The following is a 23,249-nucleotide window of genomic DNA, read 5'->3' as shown; positions in this document are numbered from 1 at the left end:
ATACAAATAAAGGCTTTCGACAACCACATTAATATTTAGACCTTTCCCCTGCGGAAGGACTTAAATTTAACCATGATTATGATACATTTCTGAAGATAGGCAATAATATGGATCTGACCCTGCAAAAGGCTCTGTGGTTTGGAAAGAAAATGACATATCCCAAACAAATCAATACAATAAAGTCCTGGGAGGAAATAAGCATAGAATAGCATTTCTAAACATTTTATGGGCCAGGGGTCGTTCTAGATAGGTCAATAGCTCAGTCCCCTAGATGTTTTATGACGACTCTGCAGTCATTTGTGGAAGAAACAGATCAGTTAACAGAGGGACAGGTAGAGGGAGAGATCCTTCTGTACTTTAGCTATTTGTACACCATTACAACACTGTATATAGACATATGACATTTGAAATGTCTTTATTCTTTTGGAACTTCTGTGAGTGTAATGTTTACTGTTAATTGTTTATTTCACTTTTTATTTATTATCTACTTCACTTGCTTTGGCAATGTTATTAACATGTTTCCAATGCCAATAAATCCCTTAAATTGGAATTGAATTGACTAGAAGACATACAAATATAGAGGAAAGATGGGCGGCACAGAGAAGGGAGGGTTTGAGAAAGACCAGTGAGTACAGACAGACAGATCAACCTCCCCCAGACACATATAATTGCTTTCAAGACGCTGCATTCAGTATTTTATTTGTAATGGTAACCTTAGTCATTTCCCAACAAGTCCAACTAATTGTTTCCTATCTGTTATGAATTCTGTATACAAGTGGGGCACAGCACTCCCTGGCTGTGTACCACGTGAGTCGCTTCTGCCAGGCTATACAAATAAACCTGTTATTACAGTTCAATAGCAATGAACGACGTTGACAAAATGATTGGATCTAACAGACGAATACTAATTTTCCCCGTGAGTAAAATTGTGTCGCCAATATCAATTTCAATTTAAGGGGCTTTATTGGCAGAGGAAACATATGTTTGCCTTGCCAAAGCAAGTGAAATAGATAATTATCAAAAGTGAAATAAACAAAACATTTAACAGTAAACATTACACTCACAAAAGTTCCAAAAGAATAAAGACATTTCAAATGTCATATGTCCATATAGTGTTGTAATGATGTGCAAATAGTTAATGTACAAAAGGGAAAATATACAAATATAGGTTGTACAATGGCGTTTGTTCTTCACTGGTTGCCCTTTTCTTATGGCAACAGGTCACAAATATTGCTGCTGTGATGGCACACTGTGGTATTTCACCCAGTAGATAAGGGAGTTTATCAAAAGTTGATTTGTGTCCGAATTCTCTGTGGGTCTGTGTAATCTGAGGGAAATATGCATATCAAATACGGTCATACATTGGGCAGGAGGTTAGGAAGTGAAGCTTCTTTTTGGAACCAGGTTTTCCTTCTGCGGCCTTTCTCAATAGCAAGGCTATGCTCACAGTCTGTACATAGTCAAAGATTTCCTTAATTTTGGGCCAGTCACAGTGGCCAGGTATTCTGCCACTGTGCACTCTCTGTTTAGGACCAAATAGCTGTTTTTTTGTAAATTCTTTCCAATAGGTCAAGTAATTATCTTTTTGTTTTCTTATGACTTGGTTGGGTCTAATTGTGTTGCTATCCTGGTGCTGTTTGTTTGTGAACAGAGCCCCAGGACCAGCTCTCCTCATCCATTCGAATAATTAAAACAAGTGCATGCTATCAGTTGTCAGAGATCAGTGATTTTGTGAGGTTTTAATGTGGGAGAAGCAGGAATCAGATGACAGCGCAAAGAGAAAAATAAATGAAACCCATTTCCTCATCCTCTGCTTACGGTACGGTCCCGCTTGACTTGATTTATATCCAATTACTTTGTACAAGAATAAAAATCACATAACATTGAAATTCAATGCAATCTTCCTAAAAAACTACATCTCGGTATCAGCATTCTGTTCTTTAGTGGTCATAAATAAACAATGTTAAGGGTGTGTGGGAAATCGGCTTATTGTGCAACTGGTAAACAAAGGTATATTGTGAGAAGACAAAAGTCCTGACCACGCTTCCGATTATCATACACATTTATTTTAAAATCAGATCTTGTGGACATTGGTTGTGAAGTGTGTGTTCTGTTAATTTCTTAGTGGATGCATCACGTCTATCATCATGAGAAAAAAAGAATGAAAGAGAAAAGTGCATCTTAGGAAAGAGGACAGTACTGTGAAGCGACTGAGCGCCACTCAACTGTAAACACTCTCACACACACAGCCTCTCCAATACAACATTAACACACTCAGGTTGCTCATCAAGTATCTCCACAGACTACCACTGTTCACTTCCCACATGACCAGAGTCCTTGGTGCATCCAAAATGGCTTCCTTATTCCCTATATCGTGCACTACAGTTGACCAGAGCTCCATAGGCCCTGGTTAAAAGTGGTGCACTATATAGTGAATAGGGGTACCATTTAAGACACAGCCTATTGAAGTTGACGTCTCAGTATTTTTCTTTCTGCAGGCAAAAGATGCAGCACTGAGTCAGCAGGAGGAGGGGGATCCTCAGATGGGGAGGGGGGGGGTGGGGGGGGGGTGCTAGGTCCCCCTGGCAGATCCCCCCCTGACATGGTAACTTCCTATAAGACAGAGGTCTCATGGGAATGTTCACATGTTGGTGCTCATTCGTGATTGGCTGTTGGCAGAGTTGAGTTCGCCTTGGCTGCCCTCCCTGGGAGGAGACTGGAGAGAGAGGGAAGGAAAAAGGGAGGAGAGGCGGAGAGAAAAATAAGGTTGAGTGGTTGACATCCTCTATAAGCAAAGACGGGGGAAAACTTCATTCTCATCCTGCATTCTGATGCCTTTACCAGTCTTCAGACGTAAGAACACACAGTATATTTATCAAAAGGAAAACGTACAAAGCATACAATATAAAACGTGTTGCAACTATTCTCTGGTACTGTAAGATCGTGACAAACTGGGGAGAGAGGGACAGACGACAGAGATTCCTCCTCTAAATCAAACAGTATTTTATTTCAGAGCCAATGATGTTTGGAAATGAGCAGTAGTGGATGGCTGAGAGGAACAGAGGTGAGGAGAGGGGGAGGACGGCCTGTAGAGAGGACGGGTGGACCAGAGGTCAACGACAGAGAATGAAAGGAAGACAAAGCGGATATGGGAAAAGGGAAAGAGAGAAAGAAAGGAGATGATTAGATGGCGGCACTGATAGGGAGGCTGACTGAGGCAAGGATGTCAAAATAAAGAAAGAAATAGCAGTTCTGAGACATGTCCATATCCTAAAGGTAAAAGGCAAGATGGATGAGTAAAGAGAAAGCAGCCTGGAAACCCCAGCCTGAAAACCCCAGGGAGACCCTGTGTGCAGAGGTACCTTGACGTGTATCTGGTTGCGCAGCACGGCAGCTCGTAGGATCATGGCTTTGGCTCGTCTCTGGAACTCCTTGCCCATGTGGATAGACTTCTCAAACGTGTGGCTCCGCTGGTCCACGTCCCGCGCATACAGGATCTGAGATGAGGAGGGAGAGTGTTTCATAGTCTCTTTGTACATAAATGTGCTCGGCATCTCAAAGAGAGGAGGGAGGAGAGAGACATGCTGGGGATAAGAGCGCTGTGGCAAACCATTTGGGTCACTGTCAAATCAACATCCCATGCTGCATTATAAGATTAGAAAACTGTTAAACAATGAGAGTGATCGGAGTGCATCTAGTGTGTGAGTGAGAGAGCTGGGGGGTGGGGTGAATATGTGACTTGACTCTTGAGTGTGTGTGTGTGTGTGTGTGTGTGTGTTACCTTGCTGTGGGAGTCTATGCGTGCGTTGATAAGTCCCTCCAGTATGAGCTGGGTGAGTTCGTCTTCCAGAGCTAACACTGTGGTGTTGAAGGCCTGGGACATCTTAGTCATGTCTGCAGACACGTACGGGCTGAAGTACTGACACACACACACGTTAACATCTTAGTCACACAAGCAAATGAAAAGTAGAGACTGAGGAACTGCACACGCATGCATGACCCTCGCCCACACCAATACACACAAAAAAAAAAACGATGTCTAATTTAGGGCATGATATTAAATAACATTAGCAGAACAACCATTTTAGGTGCCATACTTCACCTGCTAGTCCAGCTACGGTCAGAAGTAGTGATCTATAGAAGGAATAGGGTGCCATTTGGGATGCAACCCCTGTAGATGTTTGACCCCAGTAGTCAGTGTCATTCAGACACATTTCCTCAGCTAAATGTAGTATTGATTGCTGCCTGAGCTAGAAGTGACAGCTTTCCATCCAATTAGTGACAGATTTTCATGTGAATATTCTAGAATCCACATACGTTGATATGATGGTTATTATATCAATATGTGCACAGAGGCATTTACACCTCCATTTCTTGCATAATTAAATTTACAGACACAAAAAGATCTCACCATGTCGAACGAACAAATTGTCTGTCAGCATTTTCAAGAGTTGTACCGAAACTTTCCCCATTTTGTTATTTACGGTATGACTTTACTCACATAAAAACTGGACATTTAGTTATTTACGGTATGACTTTACTCACATAAAAACTGGACATTTTGTTATTTACGGTATGACTTTACTCACATAAAAACTGGACATTTAGTTATTTACGGTATGACTTTACTCGCATAAAAACTGGACATTTAGTTATTTACGGTATGACTTTACTCGCATAAAAACTGGACATTTAGTTATTTACGGTATGACTTTACTCGCATAAAAACTGGACATTTAGTTATTTACGGTATGACTTTACTCGCATAAAAACTGGACATTTAGTTATTTACGGTATGACTTTACTCGCATAAAAACTGGACATTTAGTTATTTACGGTATGACTTTACTCGCATAAAAACTGGACATTTTGTTATTTACGGTATGACTTTACTCGCATAAAAACTGGACATTTAGTTATTTACGGTATGACTTTACTCACATAAAAACTGGACATTTAGTTATTTACGGTATGACTTTACTCACATAAAAACTGGACATTTAGTTATTTACGGTATGACTTTACTCACATAAAAACTGGACATTTAGTTATTTACGGTATGACTTTACTCACATAAAAACTGGACATTTAGTTATTTACGGTATGACTTTACTCACATAAAAACTGGACATTTAGTTATTTACGGTATGACTTTACTCACATAAAAACTGGACATTTAGTTATTTACGGTATGACTTTACTCGCATAAAAACTGGACATTTTGTTATTTACGGTATGACTTTACTCACATAAAAACTGGACATTTTGTTATTTACGGTATGACTTTACTCACATAAAAACTGGATGGAAACGTGAGAGAGAGAAAAGTTTGGTATCCGATTGCCTATTTATGTCTTTACGTCTATGGGGGAGCCATTGACTGACTAATTGACTATTCAAACCCATCCGTAGTTGTGAGTATATAAGGAAAGCAACAGAATACTCTGGATGTCCATGATGTTCAGTATTATGTGGGAGTACTGGAGGAAAAGTGTTCCTGTCCCCCAGCCTCACCTGTCCGTCTCACCTGTATAAGGGCTCTGTTCCTGATCAGTGTGTAGAGGGTCAGTACGTGGGGGGCCAGGTACATGTCTAACAGCAGGTTATCCTGAGAAATAAGAAAAGCAGTGTGCATTTAGGACAGGTTTTAAATGTGTTATCAACATAATGAAAATACAGCACTAGGAAAATACATCATAGCTTTCAACGTAGGAAATCACGTTACTTGGTCCTTACTTCCTTTAATTCCCGTTTTCAAATTCTTTGCTACCCATTTTGTGTTTTTCACATCAATGCAATCGTTGGATCGATTGATAATTATAGATCAATCTCACCTTGATCTCATCCAGCATTTTGAGACAGGAAGCGTACTTTGACTCATAGAACTTAAAGATGATGTCACGGACCTGAGGCTCCAACTCTAAGAATAATTTAAAGGAGCTGGGAGGACATAAAAAGACATGAATAGAAGAGGGTGGATGGTAACACAGCTCGAATAGTTACATGAAAAACACACACCAGATATACAGCAGATACACAGGCGTTTGCGCGCTCACACACCTGCTTGAGATGACGTTCTTCTGTAGCTCCTGTCTGTCGAAGGTGGCGAGGGCACACATCCCTCCGTACACCGCTACATTACTGGGGGACAGGAGCTGGACACACAATACAGGAGGTTGGTACATCGTCAACAGAATTTTTTTTTAAATATGAGAATTTGTCAAGCAGCAATTGTCTTTACAATTGTCCCAAGTACCCTTGTCCTAGTTGTTGTTGCCTTCCCAATTGTTGATAAACAATACACAATTATCACAGAACAACACAGGGAAGTCACAGACTTCACCTTTAAAGTACCACACAGACAGGCAGGCAGACCGACTAACCTCAGCGAAATCACAGTGGTCGAAAGAGGCCAGCAGGAAGCACTTGGCTGCTTGTTTGTACTTTCTGGAGGCCAGCTCAGCTAGGCCTGGGGGACAGTGACAGATATACAGACGTGGAGGAGGAGGAACAAGGAGAAAGAACGAGAGGTCAAATGAACCTGAGTGTGGGAAGAGAATTTTGTAATCTAATCAAAGCAGAAGGGGGTTTAAAACAAATCCATTTTCATTGAAACAAAACATTAGCATGAGTGTCTGCACCTGTTGAAGATTGGCATCTGTTGTTAGTGTGTTTTATACCCTCTAGAGAACAACAGGTGAAAACACTTACAGTATGTACATCCCTTTGTAGAACAACAAAGATAGTGAGTGAATTACCTGCAGCACATTTTAATTTGGTGAGGACTGACTGACTCTGGCAATCTCTCTCCCCTCTTTGCTGAAACAAAAATAAAGATATTCCCTCAGTAAAGATGGACACGTCTGTGTTTTTTTTAAGACAGTAGAGGACTTATGCTCTCTCTCTCTCTCTCAGAGGAACCTACGACTTACCTCCGCTATCTCTGGAGTGGATTCAGCTTTGCTCACATAACTAAGGACGTGGGACCAGTTCTGGAGGTAGACGCTAACCTGATAGATAAAAACAGTGAATTCAGTAAGAAAGCCTGTAGGACACACATCAATACCACCCTCTAGTGCTAGTCATTGGAGTTAATCATATCACAGAGAAAGGAAGAGGCTGAGAACAAGTGAGGCAGAGACAGAACGAGAGAGGAATATAGCCCTTCTGCCCTCCAGACTTTACATCAGGATTAAGAGCATTGACCAAAAACCTAGGACCACTAACTATCATTATGATGAATGATGACGTACCTTGATGACATTAAGACACATGTTTATGACATGCTTTGCGCTAGTGCAATAGTCTCGGGCTCGGGAGTAGCACTTAAGGGCGTTGCTGAGGTCACCGCAGTCCAAGTAGTGGTCCCCAAGGTCATCATGACCCCTCCTGAGATGAAAAAAATAATTATAGAGAGCGTTTGGACCAGTACCACAGAGGAAGAGAGGTCAGGAAAGATCCCCCTTTGGCCTGAACAAAGCACTATGCAGAATCACTGATCAACAAATAAATATTCCATACCAAATGACCGTACATTTAAAAACTACTACTACTACTAGTCAACTACTCAGTGATTACTTCAAGATCTGCAAACAGACGCAGCACATTGCTCAGGCCGATCCTCTCGGAGGTGAGGATTACCCAATCGGTTTATTATCTACTTGATGCTAACAACCGTAGTGTCTCCCACCCACCTGATGCTCTCTTTGATGGAGTTGCCTTTGTAGTTCTTCAGGTCAGTGTCCAATTTCTCCAGTTTGAGCAGGGCCTTTTTCCTGGTCGACTCGGCCCACGCTGTGTCCAGAGGAGGGGGTTCGACTGCCCCGCCCTCCACCACAGCATCTGGAGCCCCCTGGACCTCTCTGAACACACATCAATCAATCACTCAACAAAAAGCACTTTCCAAACCAACAATTAAAAATAACATACCATGTACTAGTAGTAAGCACTCTGTGTTGCTGTACCTTCTCTGTGCTATGCTGGAGGGTACTAGGCTAAGCGAGGGCTGTGATACACCTACCTGGTGGCCTCTGTGAGCTTGCGGTGGATCTCCTCGTACACGTCTACGTTGAAGGTCCTGTGGACAAAAGACAGGGCCATCTTCAGGGCCTCGGCGCGGAGCTGGGGACAGTGCTCTGCTATGAACTGCAGCCTCTCAATACGCATCAGACCACAGTAGCTGGAAGCATAATGCTCCAGGTCCTAGAGAGAGAGACAAAGACACACACACACACACACACTTCAGTGGGACAAAAGCCTAAAAATGTTGATTTTTTACTCAATAGTCTGCATTTGTATTTATTAAGGATCCAAACACATTAACGCACTTACATTACACATAAAACTAAAGATAATAAAGTTATATGATGTACTGTTTCACACCACTACATATCTACAATACAACATATATAATACCACCATACAACATTATTTGTATGCTCGCGTTTGTGTGTCTCTTCACAGTACCCGCTGTTCTATAAGGTGTATTTTTATCAGTTTTAAAATCTGATTCTACTGCTTGCATCAGTTACCTGATGTGGAATAGAGTTCCATGTAGTCATGGCTCTATGTAGCGCCTCCCATAGTCTGTTCTGGACTTGGGTATTGTGAAGAGACCTCTAGCGGCATGTCTTGTGGGGTATTCCCCTTCTATAGATTCCTTTGATTTCAGTTTCACATTTAAATTGCAGTAGAAATGTCATTTGTGTGGTATTTGAGTCCCGTCTACATGAAACAAGCCCGCCTTTACAATGCCAGTAGGGGGAAATCCTGGATAGATAGACCATACCAGCGTGGGATTTTCCACCACGTAGTTGACATCTGGTGCATTCTGCTGGTCCTCCTGTGGGTCAGCATCTATCTGCATGGGCTCAACAACCCCCTGAAGAAGAGCGAACATACAGGTAACTGCCAAAATAAAAGAAACACCAACATAAAGTGTCTTAATAGGGTGTTGGGCCACCACGTGCTGCCAGAACAGCTTCAATGTTATAAGTGTCTGGAACTATTGGAGGGATGCGTCACCATTCTTTCACGAAAATGCCATAATTTGTTGTTTTGTTGATGGTGGTGGAAAACTGTCTCAGGTGCCGCTACAGAACCTCCTAAAATTGGGGCGGCAGGTAGCCTAGTGGTTAGAGTGTTGTAGTAACCGAAAGGTTGCAAGATCGAATCCCTGAGCTGACAAGGTAAAAATGTGTCGTTCTGCCCCTGAACAAGGCAGTTAACCCACTGTTCCTAGTTAAATAAAGGTAAAATTTAAAAAATAGGGTTGAGATCAGGTGACTGACACACACACTTTAAACCCCCTTTGCTCTTTTGATACCCCCTCTTTCAAAGTCACAGAGATATCTTCTTTTAGCAATGGTAGCCATAATAACAGGCAACAGGGAATTTTTATACATGACCCTAAACATGATGAGATGTTAATTGATTAATTAACTCAGGAACCATACCTGTGGACGCACCTGCTTTCAATATTCTTTGTATCCCTGATTTTATCAAGTGTCATCTTTATTTTGGCAGTTCTGTACATAGTGTTGATAAGTGTCATAGCAGCGTGGTACAATGAGGGGAATACTGACTGTCTGCAACCAGGTTACAAAGGTAACGAATAGCCATACATACACGACACTCCCACAATAGACAGATCGCTCATGTCCTACTGGATATTTACATTGGAGACACAATGTACATCTGTCGCTGAACAAAATTAAAAAGGGATGGCTAAACTACTACTAGCTGGATAACAAGTCAGCCAACTAACTACAATAACAGAAAACTAGCTAGTTAGCATGACTGTCAAAGTGCCTGAAGAAACCAGAAATGACCAGCGAACAGTTTCCTGGGGTACACCTTTCAAAAAAATGTGTCATTCTAACATTAGTCAGTTGGTATAGAATAACAGTGAATGGAAATATAACGCTGTAGAGTTAGCTATATGAACTTACTAAAGTTAGCCTAGCTAGTTAGCTTGCCAGTACTGCTAGCGGCCCAAACTACTCCCGATTTATGCAAGGCTTGCGTGTTTATCGGAGTACCCACCGTCCCAGTTAAGCGCGAGGACAGCCTTCTCCACGTGCATACCCGCATATCGTTTTTGTGTAAACATGCATCAAAATCGATTAATTATTACCTGAAAGTTGAATACTTGCACGGGCAAAGGCATCTTTCACGGTTTGTGACGTTCAGCGGAAGAAGCGAAGCGAGACGGATAACTGGGACCAAAATCTGTCTTCTCCAGCAGGTGGCGTTTTCCCCGCTGATCAAGGGAGGAGTTGTTGTATGGAGATCAATCAGTGGAATTTGGTTAACAAAAAATGAATGTCTTATTTTCTACTTGAGGCTTATTTGATCGAATATACGTTTGGTAATGCTTACGTTGTTACGAGTATACTGATATAAGTAGCACACATGATATCCTGCCAAGTTTGAGAAGAAAAAAACACTTTATATCGGAGTTGTGCCTGTTATCACACTCGTATCTGCTCTGTCATTGGCTAGAATGGTCCCACCTGATCTTGCCTTCTCCCGACTGCCTTCCATTTCTGAATACATTTATTTTCATTGTTGGAGCAGCCAGTCGATTAACTGGTCGATATGGTCCCGTGTGTCTCAGTTTGTAGAGCACGGCGCTTGCAAACGCCAGGGTTGTGGGTTTGAGTCCCATGTGGGACCAGAAAAATGTACAACAATGTATCCACTCACTACTGTAAATAGCTCGAGATAAGAGCATATGTTAAATGACTAAAATGTAATATGATGGATAATCTGAGTCGACAGCGCTAAACAACGGCTCGCTATCACATCCGGGGCATGGGTTCACAGGGCTCTTTACATAATGACGTCAGCGCTGCTCCAGATGTGTCCGAGGCAGTGTTATTGCAGCGTTCATGTCCACTCCGAACTCGGAAAAATACGAGGTCAAATCATGACGTCAGTGATATTCAGGTTGAAAAATCGGAGCTCTAGAAGCGGCCCGATAATTCCCATTCGGATTACCGTTCGAATCGATTTTTACCAGTGGGAGATCGTTTGTTTCCGAGTTTCCAGTTGTTTCAACGCACTGAAGTCATCGGAGATTTCCGAGTTCCCAGTTGTTTTGAACGCGGAATATTTCGATCAACAACAACAAAAAACAGTTGCAAACTGATGGTAATTTGTATTAAGATGCAACTAGTTCAGATATTAAAAATGAATTACTCAAATTGTAAATTCTAACAATTTATTTGAGGTCACCATTGAGATGAATACATGTTTTTAACTTTATCACACCAGTTGGCTAAGCATACTGGAGGGATTTTGCCGCGAGTTGTTTTGTCTGACAACTTTTTCATTGTCAGCACAAAATAGGCTACGACATCCAGAGCGAAAATAGCAACACAGTGGCGACCCCAACAGCTGTAGCCTACTACACTACAGGGACATTTAACTTGCAAGGCCAGGTCAGCATCAGCCAGAGGGCGCTCAGTTTCAGAGGATTTGCTTTTGGAGAGAGAATCACACAGTAGGTGACTTGAGAGGAATCCGAGAAACATAGGTCGTTTATAATCGCAATAGAAACAAATTACATTGTTTGACTCGCCTGCACTTGACTGGTTGAGTGCACAGCTAGGCTACTTAATCGCGGTCGAATAGAGAAAGCGGGCTGCTTGCTGATGGTTAAAATCTGAGCCCAATCAAATCATAGTCAAGACGAGGAGACAAAAAAGAGAAGATCGTTGAAGAGTATAAAAGCGTCTGGAAACCCTGTGTTGTATTTTCATTTTCTTTGATCAGATTCTGTTCACTTAATTCATTTTTGGTGTCCAGTTCCCCTGGTGTTTTGTTGCTGCAGTTGGGAGGAGGCACGTCGGATTAAAAACGTGATTTATTTAGTTTCCATGTAAGTATAAGGCATTTTCGTCATCACATAATACGTGTTTTAAGTAACTCGGAATAAGCAGGGGGTTTCATAGAATGTAATTCAAAATAATTGACTGGACACTCTTGCCTTTCTTTTGTTTACCGTAGGACAGCCTATAGATCCGTATGTGCACGACATGCACACGAAACAACTCCTAAACATCCCCGTAAACTTTAAAGTTACCTTTATAAGACCCAATAATGTTGGTTAATCGCGTTGTTGTTTTCATACATTTGTTGTGAAAGCTACAGTTAAATGACCGAGCCCACAGTCAGACCTGTTTCTATTGGCAGTGACCCAATCTGGCAGATTTGTATCTACCAGATTTGCAGATTTGCATAATCCCAAACCAGGCACCAAAATATTAAATTTTAGGCGTTTGGGTTATTTATTTATTTCCCCCTGTAAATGATGTATAACTCCTTCATAAACCATACTATCCTTCATGCTATATCCACATATCTGTGCTGAGAGCTCATATTTTACTAAGGGGGCTAATTTTAGTAAAGAAAAAAGGGTTTGATTACATCCCTCTGCTTACTACAACTGACATCTGTTACTGGTTGAGGTATCATTGCCTCTGAAAATAGCAGCAAACAGGAAATTGCTCACACACTGAAGGTAAGTCTGTCAATTAAATGTGACCTGTATGAACTGACTGGCAAATGGAAGGGCATGAGTGACAATGTGCCAAGAGGAGAACTTCCAGACTATACAGGCCTGTCTTTGCAATTCAGCAAAAGTTAGTGGTCAGACTGCGAAGAAATAGTGTCTGCCATTTAAGAGGGACTCAATCAGAATGTATATAGAGTTGTACAGTGAAATCATGTCCCTTTTATGCAGAAACAGACTAGTCTGTCTGGCACCCAGGGTAGAGTAAACCCATGCAGGAGCCAGTATCCATACACTCAGATTATGTTTTCAAGTGTCACTGTCATCTTATTATGAGGGTGGTGGGGGTGGTGATGATGAAGTCATGTGTGTTGATGTCTCTTCAGGTTCCTGTGTGATGTCATAAAGATGGGACGCGGTGGAGCGGGAAACAAAGCTGGCGGCTGACAGGCCCCTCCAGCGGCCAATCAGGATGCATGTCTCCTCGATGGGTGTCAGCAAGCTCTGCTTTCTGTTCTCCCTGGCCCTCTGTGCCCTCCTGCTGCTCCTCATCCCTGCCCTTCAGCCCTCACAGCATCAGGGGGACCTGCCTCAGCCGCGGGCCCACACCAAGCCTGCCCGGGCAGGCACAGGTGCCAGCAAATCCCCCCAGCACCATGGAGGTCTGGTGGTCCCTCTCCAGGCAGATGTGGGGAAAGTGACAGTGGGACGTAATGGGATTGTTGGTGGATCTATAGGGCAGGGCACACCCAGAGAGACCAAGAGGACTGGGGATGGGGACTGGGTGTATACAGCTGGTCGAGGTGACACCCAGGCCAATGGGAAGCATACAGACTCTCAGACAGGGCCGAAGGAGAACTTCCTCCACAGAGCTGGAGTTGTGGTGGGGGCTGGAAGGGTCTCGGTCCAGGACCCCTCTAGAGCTGAAAGACATTTTCATAGCGGTGAAGACCACCAGGAAGTACCACAAGTCCAGACTGGATTTGCTGTTCCAGACCTGGGTGTCCAAAGCCAAAGAACAGGTAGGGAGGAACACACACACACACACACACACACACACACACACACACACACACACACACACACACACACACACACACACACACACACACACACACACACACACAAAAGACCGAACTTGGCAGTGGTTCAGGTGCAGCCTATGACCCTGGATAAGGGTATTTGTTATGTCAACAACAAATACCCCGGTTATGTTTTGTCTACAGGGTAGATCATCTCATTTGTCTTGTACTATTAGAAACACCTCCAGACAGGGCATGTTTCTAGAGTACACAAGGACTCCTTCCCCTCTCTCTGTTCTCCAAGCAGCTGTAGTAACAGTAAAGAGTGAACATCATTTCTAGCGCCATGGGCTGTATGTCACTGCAACTACACTGCAGGTCCATTTCTCTGAGACTTGACTGTACTCCTTCAACAAGGGTTTGATTATCATATAGAACATGGAAGTGGAGGAAATGTGCTGCTATGGCAAATTCTGGTCTAAGATTCTATCCCAGTGAACACAAGATTTTGAAAATATTTATTTTCAACGTCTTTCCAATGTCTTCATGTGCTCATAAGGATGGTTTTAGCCATAGGGCAGCAGGTAGCTTAGCAGTTAGAGCGTTGGGCCAGCAACCAAGAGGTCGCTGGTTTGAATACCCCAGCCGACAAGGTAAAAAAATCTGTCAACGTGCCCTTGAGCAAGGCATTTAAACCTAATTTGCTCAAGGGATGTTATACTACTATGGCTGACCCTTTAAAACAACACATTTCACTGCACCTATCCAATACAACAACTTTTTGTTGTTGTTGCCAACACTGCAGATTCATGCCCCCATGCTGGCCCACATCTGGGTTTCCCACTGCTATTACAAAAGTAGAGACATCTGGGACATTGCAGATACCCAGTCCACTCCCTGTCAGCACAGAGCTCAAGCACTTGGAACTCATCTCAGAAAAACATCTCAACCATTAAATAAACAACTTCTCCCCCCTTGGCAAGAGTATCAGCTCCTGTGGTTCAGAATGACCAGATGTGCGTCAAGAGCATCTTTGGCCATTTGGAATCAATTGACTGCTTGGATCGGGTTCTATAACGATTCTAACAAACCACATGCGTAACTCATCTTGATGAATTGACGCCAAGCCATCTTATTGGCTCTTCTGCCAATTTCTGTTGGTCTTGTGGTTGTTTGGTGTGATATTGGGCGTTCCCTAATCTGCACGGTTAGAATCCTCCACTAAAGCAATGGTTGATGTTCAGTGGAGCCATAAAGTAAAACTGAAACAGATTCTCTGAGATGAGAAGTCCATGTCTTCTCTACCCCTCATAACCTCAGCCACTATGGCCCAATCCTAACGTATTGTCCCATCAATACATAATTTATGCTTAAGTTTGAGTTACCTGTATCTCGGGTTGGGATTCAGTGATCTGTATATACAGGACCATAATGAGACACAGACGCTGGAGTAGAGAGTAGTAGTGATGGTACAGGGGAGAACAGATGTTCTACAGAACAGTGTCTTGCTGGCCGTAGTGTGTGTGGGTGGGTATGTACCCATGGTGGCCAGGGGACATGGAAAGGTTAAGCACATGACGGTGTGTGTGTGCAGGAAGGGTGGAAAGGCATGCCCTGTGTGTGTCAGCATGTGCAGTGCAGCGTGGGGAAGCGTTCACGCGCGGACGTGTATGTGGTGGTAGGCCCTGGGTCACCAGAGGGAAGAAGTTCCTGAGCAACCAGAGACTAGAGGAGAGCAGGAGACGTGTGCAGGAGGAACACACTGCTGTGTTTGCTCTCTCTCTGTGCAGGAATTTCTGCCCACCCCCACCACCCCCCATTTAGAAGGCTGGAGGGCACGGGGAATCTGTGGGAGCAAGGCTGGCTGAACTGGGAAGAAAGGGGGTGGGGGACAGAGATCCCAGAGAGAAAGCAAACACAGCAGTGTGTTCCTCCTGCACACGTCTCCTGCTCTCCTGTAGTCTCTGGTTGCTCAGGAACTTCCTCCCTCTGGGGGCCCAGGGACTACCACCACAGGAGGAATGAGAGATGTGTTTAGGGGATAAGTCAGAGGGAGGGAGGGGAAAGTGCGGAGAATTCTCTGGTGTTATCCTTCTCCAAACACAGGGGCCTGTATGGGAGGCTGTAGAATATAGATCAACATTCCCCACCCAGGGATCTATGGGAGGCTGTAGAATATAGATCAACATTCCCCACCCAGGGATCTATGGGAGGCTGTAGAATATAGATCAACATTCCCCACCCAGGGATCTATGGGAGGCTGTAGAACAGGGATGGGCAACTCCAGTCCTTGGGGGCCTGATTTTGCCCCAGCCTCAGCTAACACACCTGACTCCAGTAATCACCTGGAGGCTGTAGAATATATTCTAGATCAACAGGCAAAAGAGCACAGCTAGGGAGAACTGTGTCATAGGGTAGAACCATAACCTAGTATATTATAGAAAGATACCCATGTGTTAAATAGTGTGTAGCGTTGAATTGAAGGGGTAGGCTGTGTGAGTGAAGGGGTAGGCTGTGTGAGTGAAGGGGTAGTCTGTGTGAGTGAAGGGGTAGGCTACTTCATACTCTTTTTCCATAGCCAACATACATCATGTATTAACATACTTTCACACTTATGCTTATTTCACAAGTACTATTTTAGAAGGTCCGGTCACACATTTCCTAGGTGGCAAAGGTCTGAATTGATATAGTCATTTATCGGTGTAGTAACAAACCCCTACCTCGCAACCCCAAACTGTTCACACAACTCTTGCTGGTGGAGAGAACATGTTTCTTTCAATTCTACAAATTTTGCATGGGGCAGAGAATTGTTTTTGCTGTTTTAAAGCTAATTCTCTGCAGTTCTACACATTTTCCCATGTCTTACGTGCGTTTAAATGATACCAGGGGTCGAAGCTCGACCCCATTCTGGGTCCGGACCGCTGTTCGCCAGTTGATTATGAGGGATAAAGGGAATAGGGTGACTGTGGTTCATATCCTGGATCTGTTCTGGGCCTATAAAACAGATCAGCAGTGAGGCCCTCCAAGACAAAGAGTTCCAGTGTTCAGCTGCACATTAACAGGACCAAACACACTGGCCCAATTTGCTTAGTAACTAACGTCACAGCTCCATTTGTGTTGACTTAAAAATACCCTATCTCCCAGGCAGCTCCAGGGGTGCATCCCAAATGGCACCCTATTCTCTTTTATAATGCACTATAGGCCCTGGTCAAAGTAGTGCACTGTATAGGAAATGGGGTGCCATTTGGGACACAGACCAGGAGAGGAGTGTTCAAAGACCGCATTGTGTCAGCGTCCCACTGTGTGTCTACTTTCTAATGGCCACCTGCACTATTCACTAAAAGACCAAGTGTGACCACCGTTACTGTTCTGACCATTGGCTCAGACAGGTATAGGGCATTGGCCTAGTTCTCAGTCTTTTAGGTCAACAATTTAACAAAACATTTTTTATTTATTTAACTCGGCAAGTCAGTTAAGAACAGATTCTTATTTAAAATGACGGCCTAGGTTGAGCCACTCTAAGGAAAATGTTATGAGCATCAGTTAAGAGTAGCAGCTGGGTAGTTCCACTCATTTATAGATCATATGGATGTGTCAGGCTCATCAGTTGTTTTACTGTTTGGAAATCAAGAGGGTTGAAAGAGTAGTGGGATCTACAGACAGACAGGCCTCTGATTGGTGTCTGGGGTCAAATAGAATGGGCTTTCAACAGTCAGTCTGGCTCATGTGAGGTTTATGGAGTAGTATGAAGTTGCTCCTACTTCCAAGACACTGATCTAAGGTCAGTTTTGTGTTTTCCTCACTAATGGTTAAGGTTCGGAATAATCGTGGGCTGATCCTAGATCTGTGACTACGGGCAACGTATACCTGTAGTGGAGTTTAAAGGATGCCTGCTGGGTTTATTTGGGCCTGTTAAAACCCTATGAGGGGAGTCCGTGAGAACACAGAGCAGCCATTTCTCTTTAACTCCAGTCTTGCTGAGTGAACGCAAGGCTAACCTCTCCATATATGTGGAGAGATTTCTCTGGAAAGAAAAGAAGACATGGAACCACACTGAGTCACAGCTTTAGTCTCTGAGTATTTCAAATGTGGAAACTATTCTAGGAATCCTTCTACAGTGTTCATAATAGAGCTGTTGGAAAATGACTTACGGGAGGGAGGGAGGGAGGGAGGGAAGGAAGGTACTGTAGATTGAAGGGATTGGAGGCTTTCTCCTTCATGGTGTAGCAACTTTGAATGAACTAGAGTAGAACCAGGGTATCTTGAAATGTTTTAACAAGATGTTATCACTTTTCTCGTGGGTGACAGTGTGCGCATTTGTGTTGTTTTAACAACCTGTCAGAGAATTTACACCATCTACAGTGAGCCAGAATAGCCCCAGGCTGGCAGGTTGACGTAACATAGTAGAAATCTGTTTAAAACTTCAGCCTCCGGGCCCTGGCAACCACACTGCCTCCGGGCCCTGGCAACCACACTGCCTCCGGGCCCTGGCAACCACACTGCCTCCGGGCCCTGGCAACCACACTGCTGTCCAGGCCATTTATGCCCTGCTGGCTGGCCAGGGATCTGCTGAGTTGCCAGGGTGACTGGGTCCTCCCCTCTTTGATCAGGGAAGGTCTTTGTTTGCCTGGCATGGTCTGGCTCGTCCTGGTGGTGTGTTGTGTGTGTGTGTGTGTGTGTGTGTGTGTGTGTGTGTGTGTGTGTGTGTGTGTGTGTGTGTGTCACATGCCTGTGGTGTCCTGTGTAGTTTTCCACCAGTCCTGGCACGGATGCCCAGCATCTCCCAGGGCACACAGGAAAGAGAGGGCATGCCACCGGGCACGAGGCAGGGAGGAGACGACTGGAGGATAAAAGAAGGGGGGGATGAGGGAGGGAAGAAAGAAAGATGAAAAGGGGACAGAGGGATAGAAAGAGAAGGCATGCCACTGGGCACGAGGCAGGCGGGCAGCAGGGAGGGAGGGAAAGAATAAATGACAGGAGGAAGGGAGGGATAACAGACAATTAGGAGAGAGAGGAGGAAAGGAAAGAGGGAGCATGCCATGGTTGAGGCGAGCAGGGTAAAGGGGAGGAGGGGGACTGAGTGCCAGGGAGAATGGGCCCAGTGTTGTTTGAGTTAGCATAGTCTGGTTATTGTTTTACCCAACTGCTTCGCTCCATGAATCAGCAGTATAGGTCTAGGACATGGAGGCCTCGTTGGGCAAGCCACATTTTTGATCTCTCTTCCCTCTCCTCTCTCTTTTGCTCTCTCTCGTTCTCTCTGTCTTGTGGGGGGAGGGGGGGGTGTATACGTGGAAACAAACTTAGTGTTAACAACATCTCTCTCTCTCTCTCGCTCTCTCTCTGTCTCCTCAAGACCTTTATATTCACTGATGGGGAGGACCAGGAGCTGAGGAGGAGAGCAGGTCAGTCTACACTCTAATAGGTGGATAATGGAGGTACAAATAGGAGAGCAATTATTGTGTCACTGTACCTTCTTAAATGTAACCGTTTGTCAAATGTGATTGGAGTTCTTAGAAAGACTTATAATATGTTATCAGGCGTATGTGTATTTGATATCCGAGCATTACTGTGTCAGTAGTACGGTAAGTAGACTCAACATCCCTCATCTTTTCTCTCAGGGGCTAATGTCGTCAACACCAACTGTTCAGCAGCACACACGCGGCAGGCCCTGTGCTGTAAGATGTCTGTGGAATACGACAAGTTCATCGAGTCGCAGAGGAAGTGAGTCTTTACATACTTTACCTTACTTCCTGCTATTCACCATCACATTGCATGCTAAGAACATAACTATAGATTAAGTTATTTATTATTTGGCCAATAAGAAGCCAATTCAGAAGTTAGTTTGTTCTCCTGCCCTGATCAGAGAGACCAAGTAGTCCCACTGGCTTGGTGGTTAAGATGCTGCCTTTGTCAAGAGTACTGAGCCTCTCAGTTTCAGGAGACTGCCTGTCTTATGTAAAGAAATATTTATCTTTCTTTACTGGTGAGAAGAGGAAAGGCCTATTTTGAGAATACATCTCACGCGTATGTCTTAGATTCTGTGTGTTTAGTTAAGGAGGTCAACAGATGGATAGGACTGTATGTCTTCAGGTACAGTAGCTCTTGCAAGCACAGATTGTAGGAACACACTGTCGGCACTGCATCTCAGTGCTAGAGGCGTCACTACAGACCCTGGTTCGATCCCGGGCTGGATCACAAGCGGACATGATCGGGAGTCCCATGGGGTGGTGCACAATTGGCCCAGCGTTGTCTGGGTTAGGGGAGGGTTTGGCCGGGTTAGGCCATCATTGTAAAATTAGAATTTGTTCTTAACTGACTTGCCTAGTTAAAGGTTAAATAAAAACAGTGAAAATAGGGACACATTTGTTCCAGTCCCATGTACTATATATGATACTTTGTGAGCTGCTATACATTCCAATGAACACCATCATTGTCGTGATGATAACAACACCTTAACATGTCAGTAACACTTTATAAAATGTATTTTTAATAACTGTATTAATGTAATAACTTACATCTCTCTCTGTCCTCCCCCCTCCCTCCCTTTCTATTCTCTCTCTCTCCTCCTCCCAGGTGGTTCTGCCATATGGATGATGATAACTATGTGATTGTACCCAGTCTGCTGAAGCTGCTGTCCTCCTTCCAACACACCCAGGATGTTTACCTGGGCCGGCCCAGCCTCGACCACCCCATAGAGGCTGCAGAGAGGGTCAAGAGTGACGGATCTGTGAGTACACCCTGTCTGTTTGTCTCTCTCTTTCTCCAGACCATCCTTCTCTCTCGCTCCATCCCTTCCATCTCGGTGATTCTGTCTATGCCTCCCTTCCTGTCTCTCTCTTTATCTCTCTCCCTCTCTGCTGGTCTTACTCCTGACCTCTGACCCTTGTTTTCTTCTCCCAGGTGTCGGTGAAGTTCTGGTTTGCTACAGGAGGTGCAGGGTTCTGTATCAGTCGTGGTCTGGCCCTCAAGATGAGTCCATGGGCTAGGTGAGTCTGAACAGTTTGACACTCTCAATGTTCTTCAGATGCACATATTATTGTAGCTGTTAAGCTATTAAGCCAAACTGTTTTGAGCAGTTAACTCACAACCTCCTCCTCCTCCCCCAGTCTGGGGAACTTCATCAGCACGGCGGAGAAGATCCGTCTCCCTGACGACTGCACTATCGGTTACATCATCGAGGCGCTGCTGGAAGTGCCGCTGACACACACCCACCTCTTCCACTCCCACCTGGAGAACCTGCAGAGGCTGCCCACAGACACCGTGCTGGAACAGGTAGGGGTGGGGGGTCTGTCTGTGAGAGAGAGAGATTGTCTACACACAAGTGTGTGGGTGAAAGAGAGACACCCTACTTTGTCTTTTGTCTGTGATGTATACAATAGCTACCAATTGTTTGTGTGTGTGTGTCTAGGTCACTCTGAGCTATGGGGGTTTTGAGAACAGGAGGAATGTGGTCAGCATTGGAGGAGCTTTCTCTCTGGTGGAGGACCCCTCACGGTAATCAGACAACATCCACCCAGCATTCAGTGATGCACAAGGCAATTACATGACACTGGTTTACTAAACCTCTGCCTCAGTGCAAAGTTTGCTCTAGCTGAATTGTGAATTACATGTAAATGGTTATCCCCTCTCTCTCCACCAACTCTTTTTTTTTGTCTTACCATCTCCCTCACCCCCGGCATTGCTCATCTCTCCCTCTCTCTTCATCCATCTGCCCCCTCTCTCTTCCTCCCCTCCCTCTATCTCTCCGTCTCTCTCTCTCTAGGTTTAAGACTGTCCACTGCCTCCTCTACCCAGAGACTGACTGGTGTCCTAGTGAGGGGCACCATTGATGGCCACTAAAGTATATCTACAATACTTCCTACCAGCCTGGTTGACTGGTGTCCCTGTGTATGCTAGCTATATCATTGCCATGGCAAAATGACAATTTGGCCAAAGCAAAACCAGACTGGCACCCTGGCTAACCCTACAGAACCACTTCACTCAGATGAAATGGTTAAAAGTCTGTGTATCTTTGAGAGGAGACAAGATTAGGTAAATGGAGTGAGGATCACTTTGGTCGTGGTGGGATGATGAAGAAATGCCCCACTACTCTTATCATTACTGTGCCCTCCACTCATCGCAGTAAGTTGTCGTCGCTGGCTGTTGCTGTGACGATGTGTATCACCACTCGTTGCTTTAAATCCCAAACTCTAATCTTTTAGTATTGTGGTCCAGGGTTTTTTGAAGGAGTGTTAAGGTACTTAAATTACTGTTGAAAAGGTACCGTAAGATGCTGAACAGGGTGAAATGTTAATTTATTTGCTTTTAGGTCTAAACATTTACCGGACTGATGTTTTTTATACAACAGCTCATGACCAGAAGTCATCAGAGATGATTATCTGATATCAGTGTTCCAGGAAGAGAGAGAGACAGTTTAAGTAATGAGTGAGAGGTGTTTGTGCTAATGTAACGGAGTTAAGAACGTACCGTAAGCTGACTCCAAGGCTAGCTTGCAATGTTGCAGATGGAGCTATCCAATTGGATCCTTTTGTATAGCTCAATCGATTGGTACGTTGTCAAGGAGGGCGGTCACGTGTGTTTGCGAGCAGAGGATCACTAGTTGAAGCCCGGTATGGGGAGAGGGACAGTGGAGGAAGCTAATACTGTTAGCTGCATGTCGGTTTCACTTCAGACTACCCTTGTGCCCCTCATGTCCTGAAGTTAATGTCTTACCAGAAGAGGTTTCAAACTGGTGTGTGTACATATGTGCAGGTTTGTGTGCAACCTAATAGTTTAACCACTCAATCAGAATGCTTTTAATATCTTATAGCCAAAGATGATACCAGTGCCTTATGTTTCAATCAACTAGACTTTGGAAATGCTTAAGAGCACATAATGAAAAATGAATTGAAGGAATGAAAGGGATTGTATGTGTGATAGTAGGAATGAAAACAAGTGTGCACCACACATATACACACAGCCCTGCAGTAACCAAAACAGACTCCTCTGAAGGTGAGCACATTATCTTGAAGATCATTCATTAGAACCCTTTGTTGCGTTTTTCCCCCAATACATGTTATTTCTCTGTCAAAAAGACTACACATTTTGCACTCATCTCAATTCCCGTGTTTAATATTTCTGTGTATTAAAAGTTACATTAGTGTTGTTGACTTGTTGTAATGTGTGAGCTTGAGCTGGAAGTAGGTGTGTTTTACTGATGTCTCACATTCCTTTTTGCACGAAAACACTATAATCCAAATACCGAATCTGTCTTTCCCACTGCAGGTCAGTGGCTGAGAGAGAGGAGTCTGACTCAGACTCGAGTCAGGATGTGATATTTTTCCTCTCATCTTCTCCTGTCCTCCGTTTCACCACTGATGTATTATTTTGTTTTCTGTTGAATAAAGCATGTTTTGCAGCATTACCAAACACTCCTCTCAGCCCTTTGCTTTACAGATTCATTGTTTTTTATCATTATAATTATTAAGACACAATTACCAACACAGTGATGTACAGGAGGACAGTGGAACAATGTTAATGGCACCGAAATACGCTGTTTCTAGCTACTAGCCACCTTTGCAGTATTTTTTTGTGTGTTATTTCTTACAATATTTGCTCAGAATGTTTCTTGCGTTATTACCTACAGCCGGAAATAACTTTTGGATTTTAGATCGGTATTCACTCACCAGCATTTCGACCAGAAATTCAACTTCCCTGAATTGGTTCCTTTG

General features: G+C 44.0%; 2 protein-coding genes across 7 annotated transcripts; one reads left to right on the top strand and one right to left on the bottom strand.

The window, feature by feature from the left end:
- Positions 1 to 2,044: 2,044 nt before the first annotated feature.
- On the bottom strand, positions 2,045 to 10,785 carry LOC106589609 (COP9 signalosome complex subunit 1). Of its 4 annotated transcripts, none has more exons than XM_014179794.2 (14): positions 10,136 to 10,785; positions 8,789 to 8,907; positions 8,021 to 8,202; positions 7,695 to 7,862; positions 7,254 to 7,389; positions 6,933 to 7,010; positions 6,759 to 6,819; positions 6,384 to 6,469; positions 6,061 to 6,155; positions 5,835 to 5,940; positions 5,528 to 5,608; positions 3,782 to 3,919; positions 3,363 to 3,497; positions 2,045 to 2,716 (listed from the first exon to the last, which is right to left on the bottom strand). In XM_014179794.2, exons 2-14 carry the CDS (start codon positions 8,897 to 8,899, stop codon positions 2,642 to 2,644), a joined length of 1,452 nt encoding a protein of 483 aa, XP_014035269.1. In that variant the 5' UTR covers positions 8,900 to 8,907; positions 10,136 to 10,785; the 3' UTR covers positions 2,045 to 2,641. The 4 variants fall into 4 exon arrangements, with proteins under 4 accessions (XP_014035269.1, XP_014035268.1, XP_045566005.1 ...); XM_014179793.2 differs by having other exon boundaries at positions 8,789 to 8,881; positions 10,136 to 10,784; XM_045710049.1 differs by lacking the exon at positions 10,136 to 10,785 and adding an exon at positions 10,045 to 10,063 and having other exon boundaries at positions 8,789 to 8,881.
- On the top strand, positions 9,549 to 22,947 carry rfng (RFNG O-fucosylpeptide 3-beta-N-acetylglucosaminyltransferase). Of its 3 annotated transcripts, none has more exons than XM_014179797.2 (9): positions 9,549 to 9,606; positions 12,904 to 13,539; positions 18,893 to 18,941; positions 19,158 to 19,260; positions 20,113 to 20,266; positions 20,440 to 20,525; positions 20,646 to 20,811; positions 20,948 to 21,033; positions 21,302 to 22,947. In XM_014179797.2, the coding sequence occupies exons 2-9, from the start codon at positions 13,291 to 13,293 to the stop codon at positions 21,366 to 21,368; spliced, it is 960 nt and encodes a 319-aa protein (XP_014035272.2). In that variant the 5' UTR covers positions 9,549 to 9,606; positions 12,904 to 13,290; the 3' UTR covers positions 21,369 to 22,947. The 3 variants fall into 3 exon arrangements, with proteins under 3 accessions (XP_014035272.2, XP_014035271.2, XP_014035273.2); XM_014179796.2 differs by lacking the exon at positions 9,549 to 9,606 and adding an exon at positions 10,890 to 11,884; XM_014179798.2 differs by lacking the exon at positions 9,549 to 9,606 and adding an exon at positions 11,967 to 12,526.
- The last annotated feature ends 302 nt before the right edge of the window (positions 22,948 to 23,249 follow it).

The sequence above is a fragment of the Salmo salar genome, chromosome ssa28, assembly GCF_905237065.1.
Source record: "Salmo salar chromosome ssa28, Ssal_v3.1, whole genome shotgun sequence".
NCBI classification, from domain to species: domain Eukaryota; kingdom Metazoa; phylum Chordata; class Actinopteri; order Salmoniformes; family Salmonidae; genus Salmo; species Salmo salar.
This window is presented reverse-complemented; position numbering and strand designations above follow the sequence as displayed.

Bases quoted from the DNA above. Each gene is read 5' to 3' on its own strand.
- LOC106589609 (XM_014179793.2), bottom strand. From the start codon at position 10,168: ATGCCTTTGCCCGTGCAAGTATTCAACTTTCAG. The intron at 5,941-6,060 runs GTGTGTGAGCGC...ATGTCCTCCCAG, and splicing joins AAGAACGTCATCTCAAGCAG to CTCCTTTAAATTATTCTTAG. The intron at 3,920-5,527 runs GTGAGACGGACA...TGTGTGTGTCAG, and splicing joins GGAACAGAGCCCTTATACAG to TACTTCAGCCCGTACGTGTC.
- rfng (XM_014179797.2), top strand. From the start codon at position 13,291: ATGGGGACTGGGTGTATACAGCTGGTCGAGGTGACACCCAGGCCAATG. The intron at 20,812-20,947 runs GTAGGGGTGGGG...GTGTGTGTCTAG, and splicing joins CAGACACCGTGCTGGAACAG to GTCACTCTGAGCTATGGGGG. The intron at 21,034-21,301 runs GTAATCAGACAA...CTCTCTCTCTAG, and splicing joins CTGGTGGAGGACCCCTCACG to GTTTAAGACTGTCCACTGCC.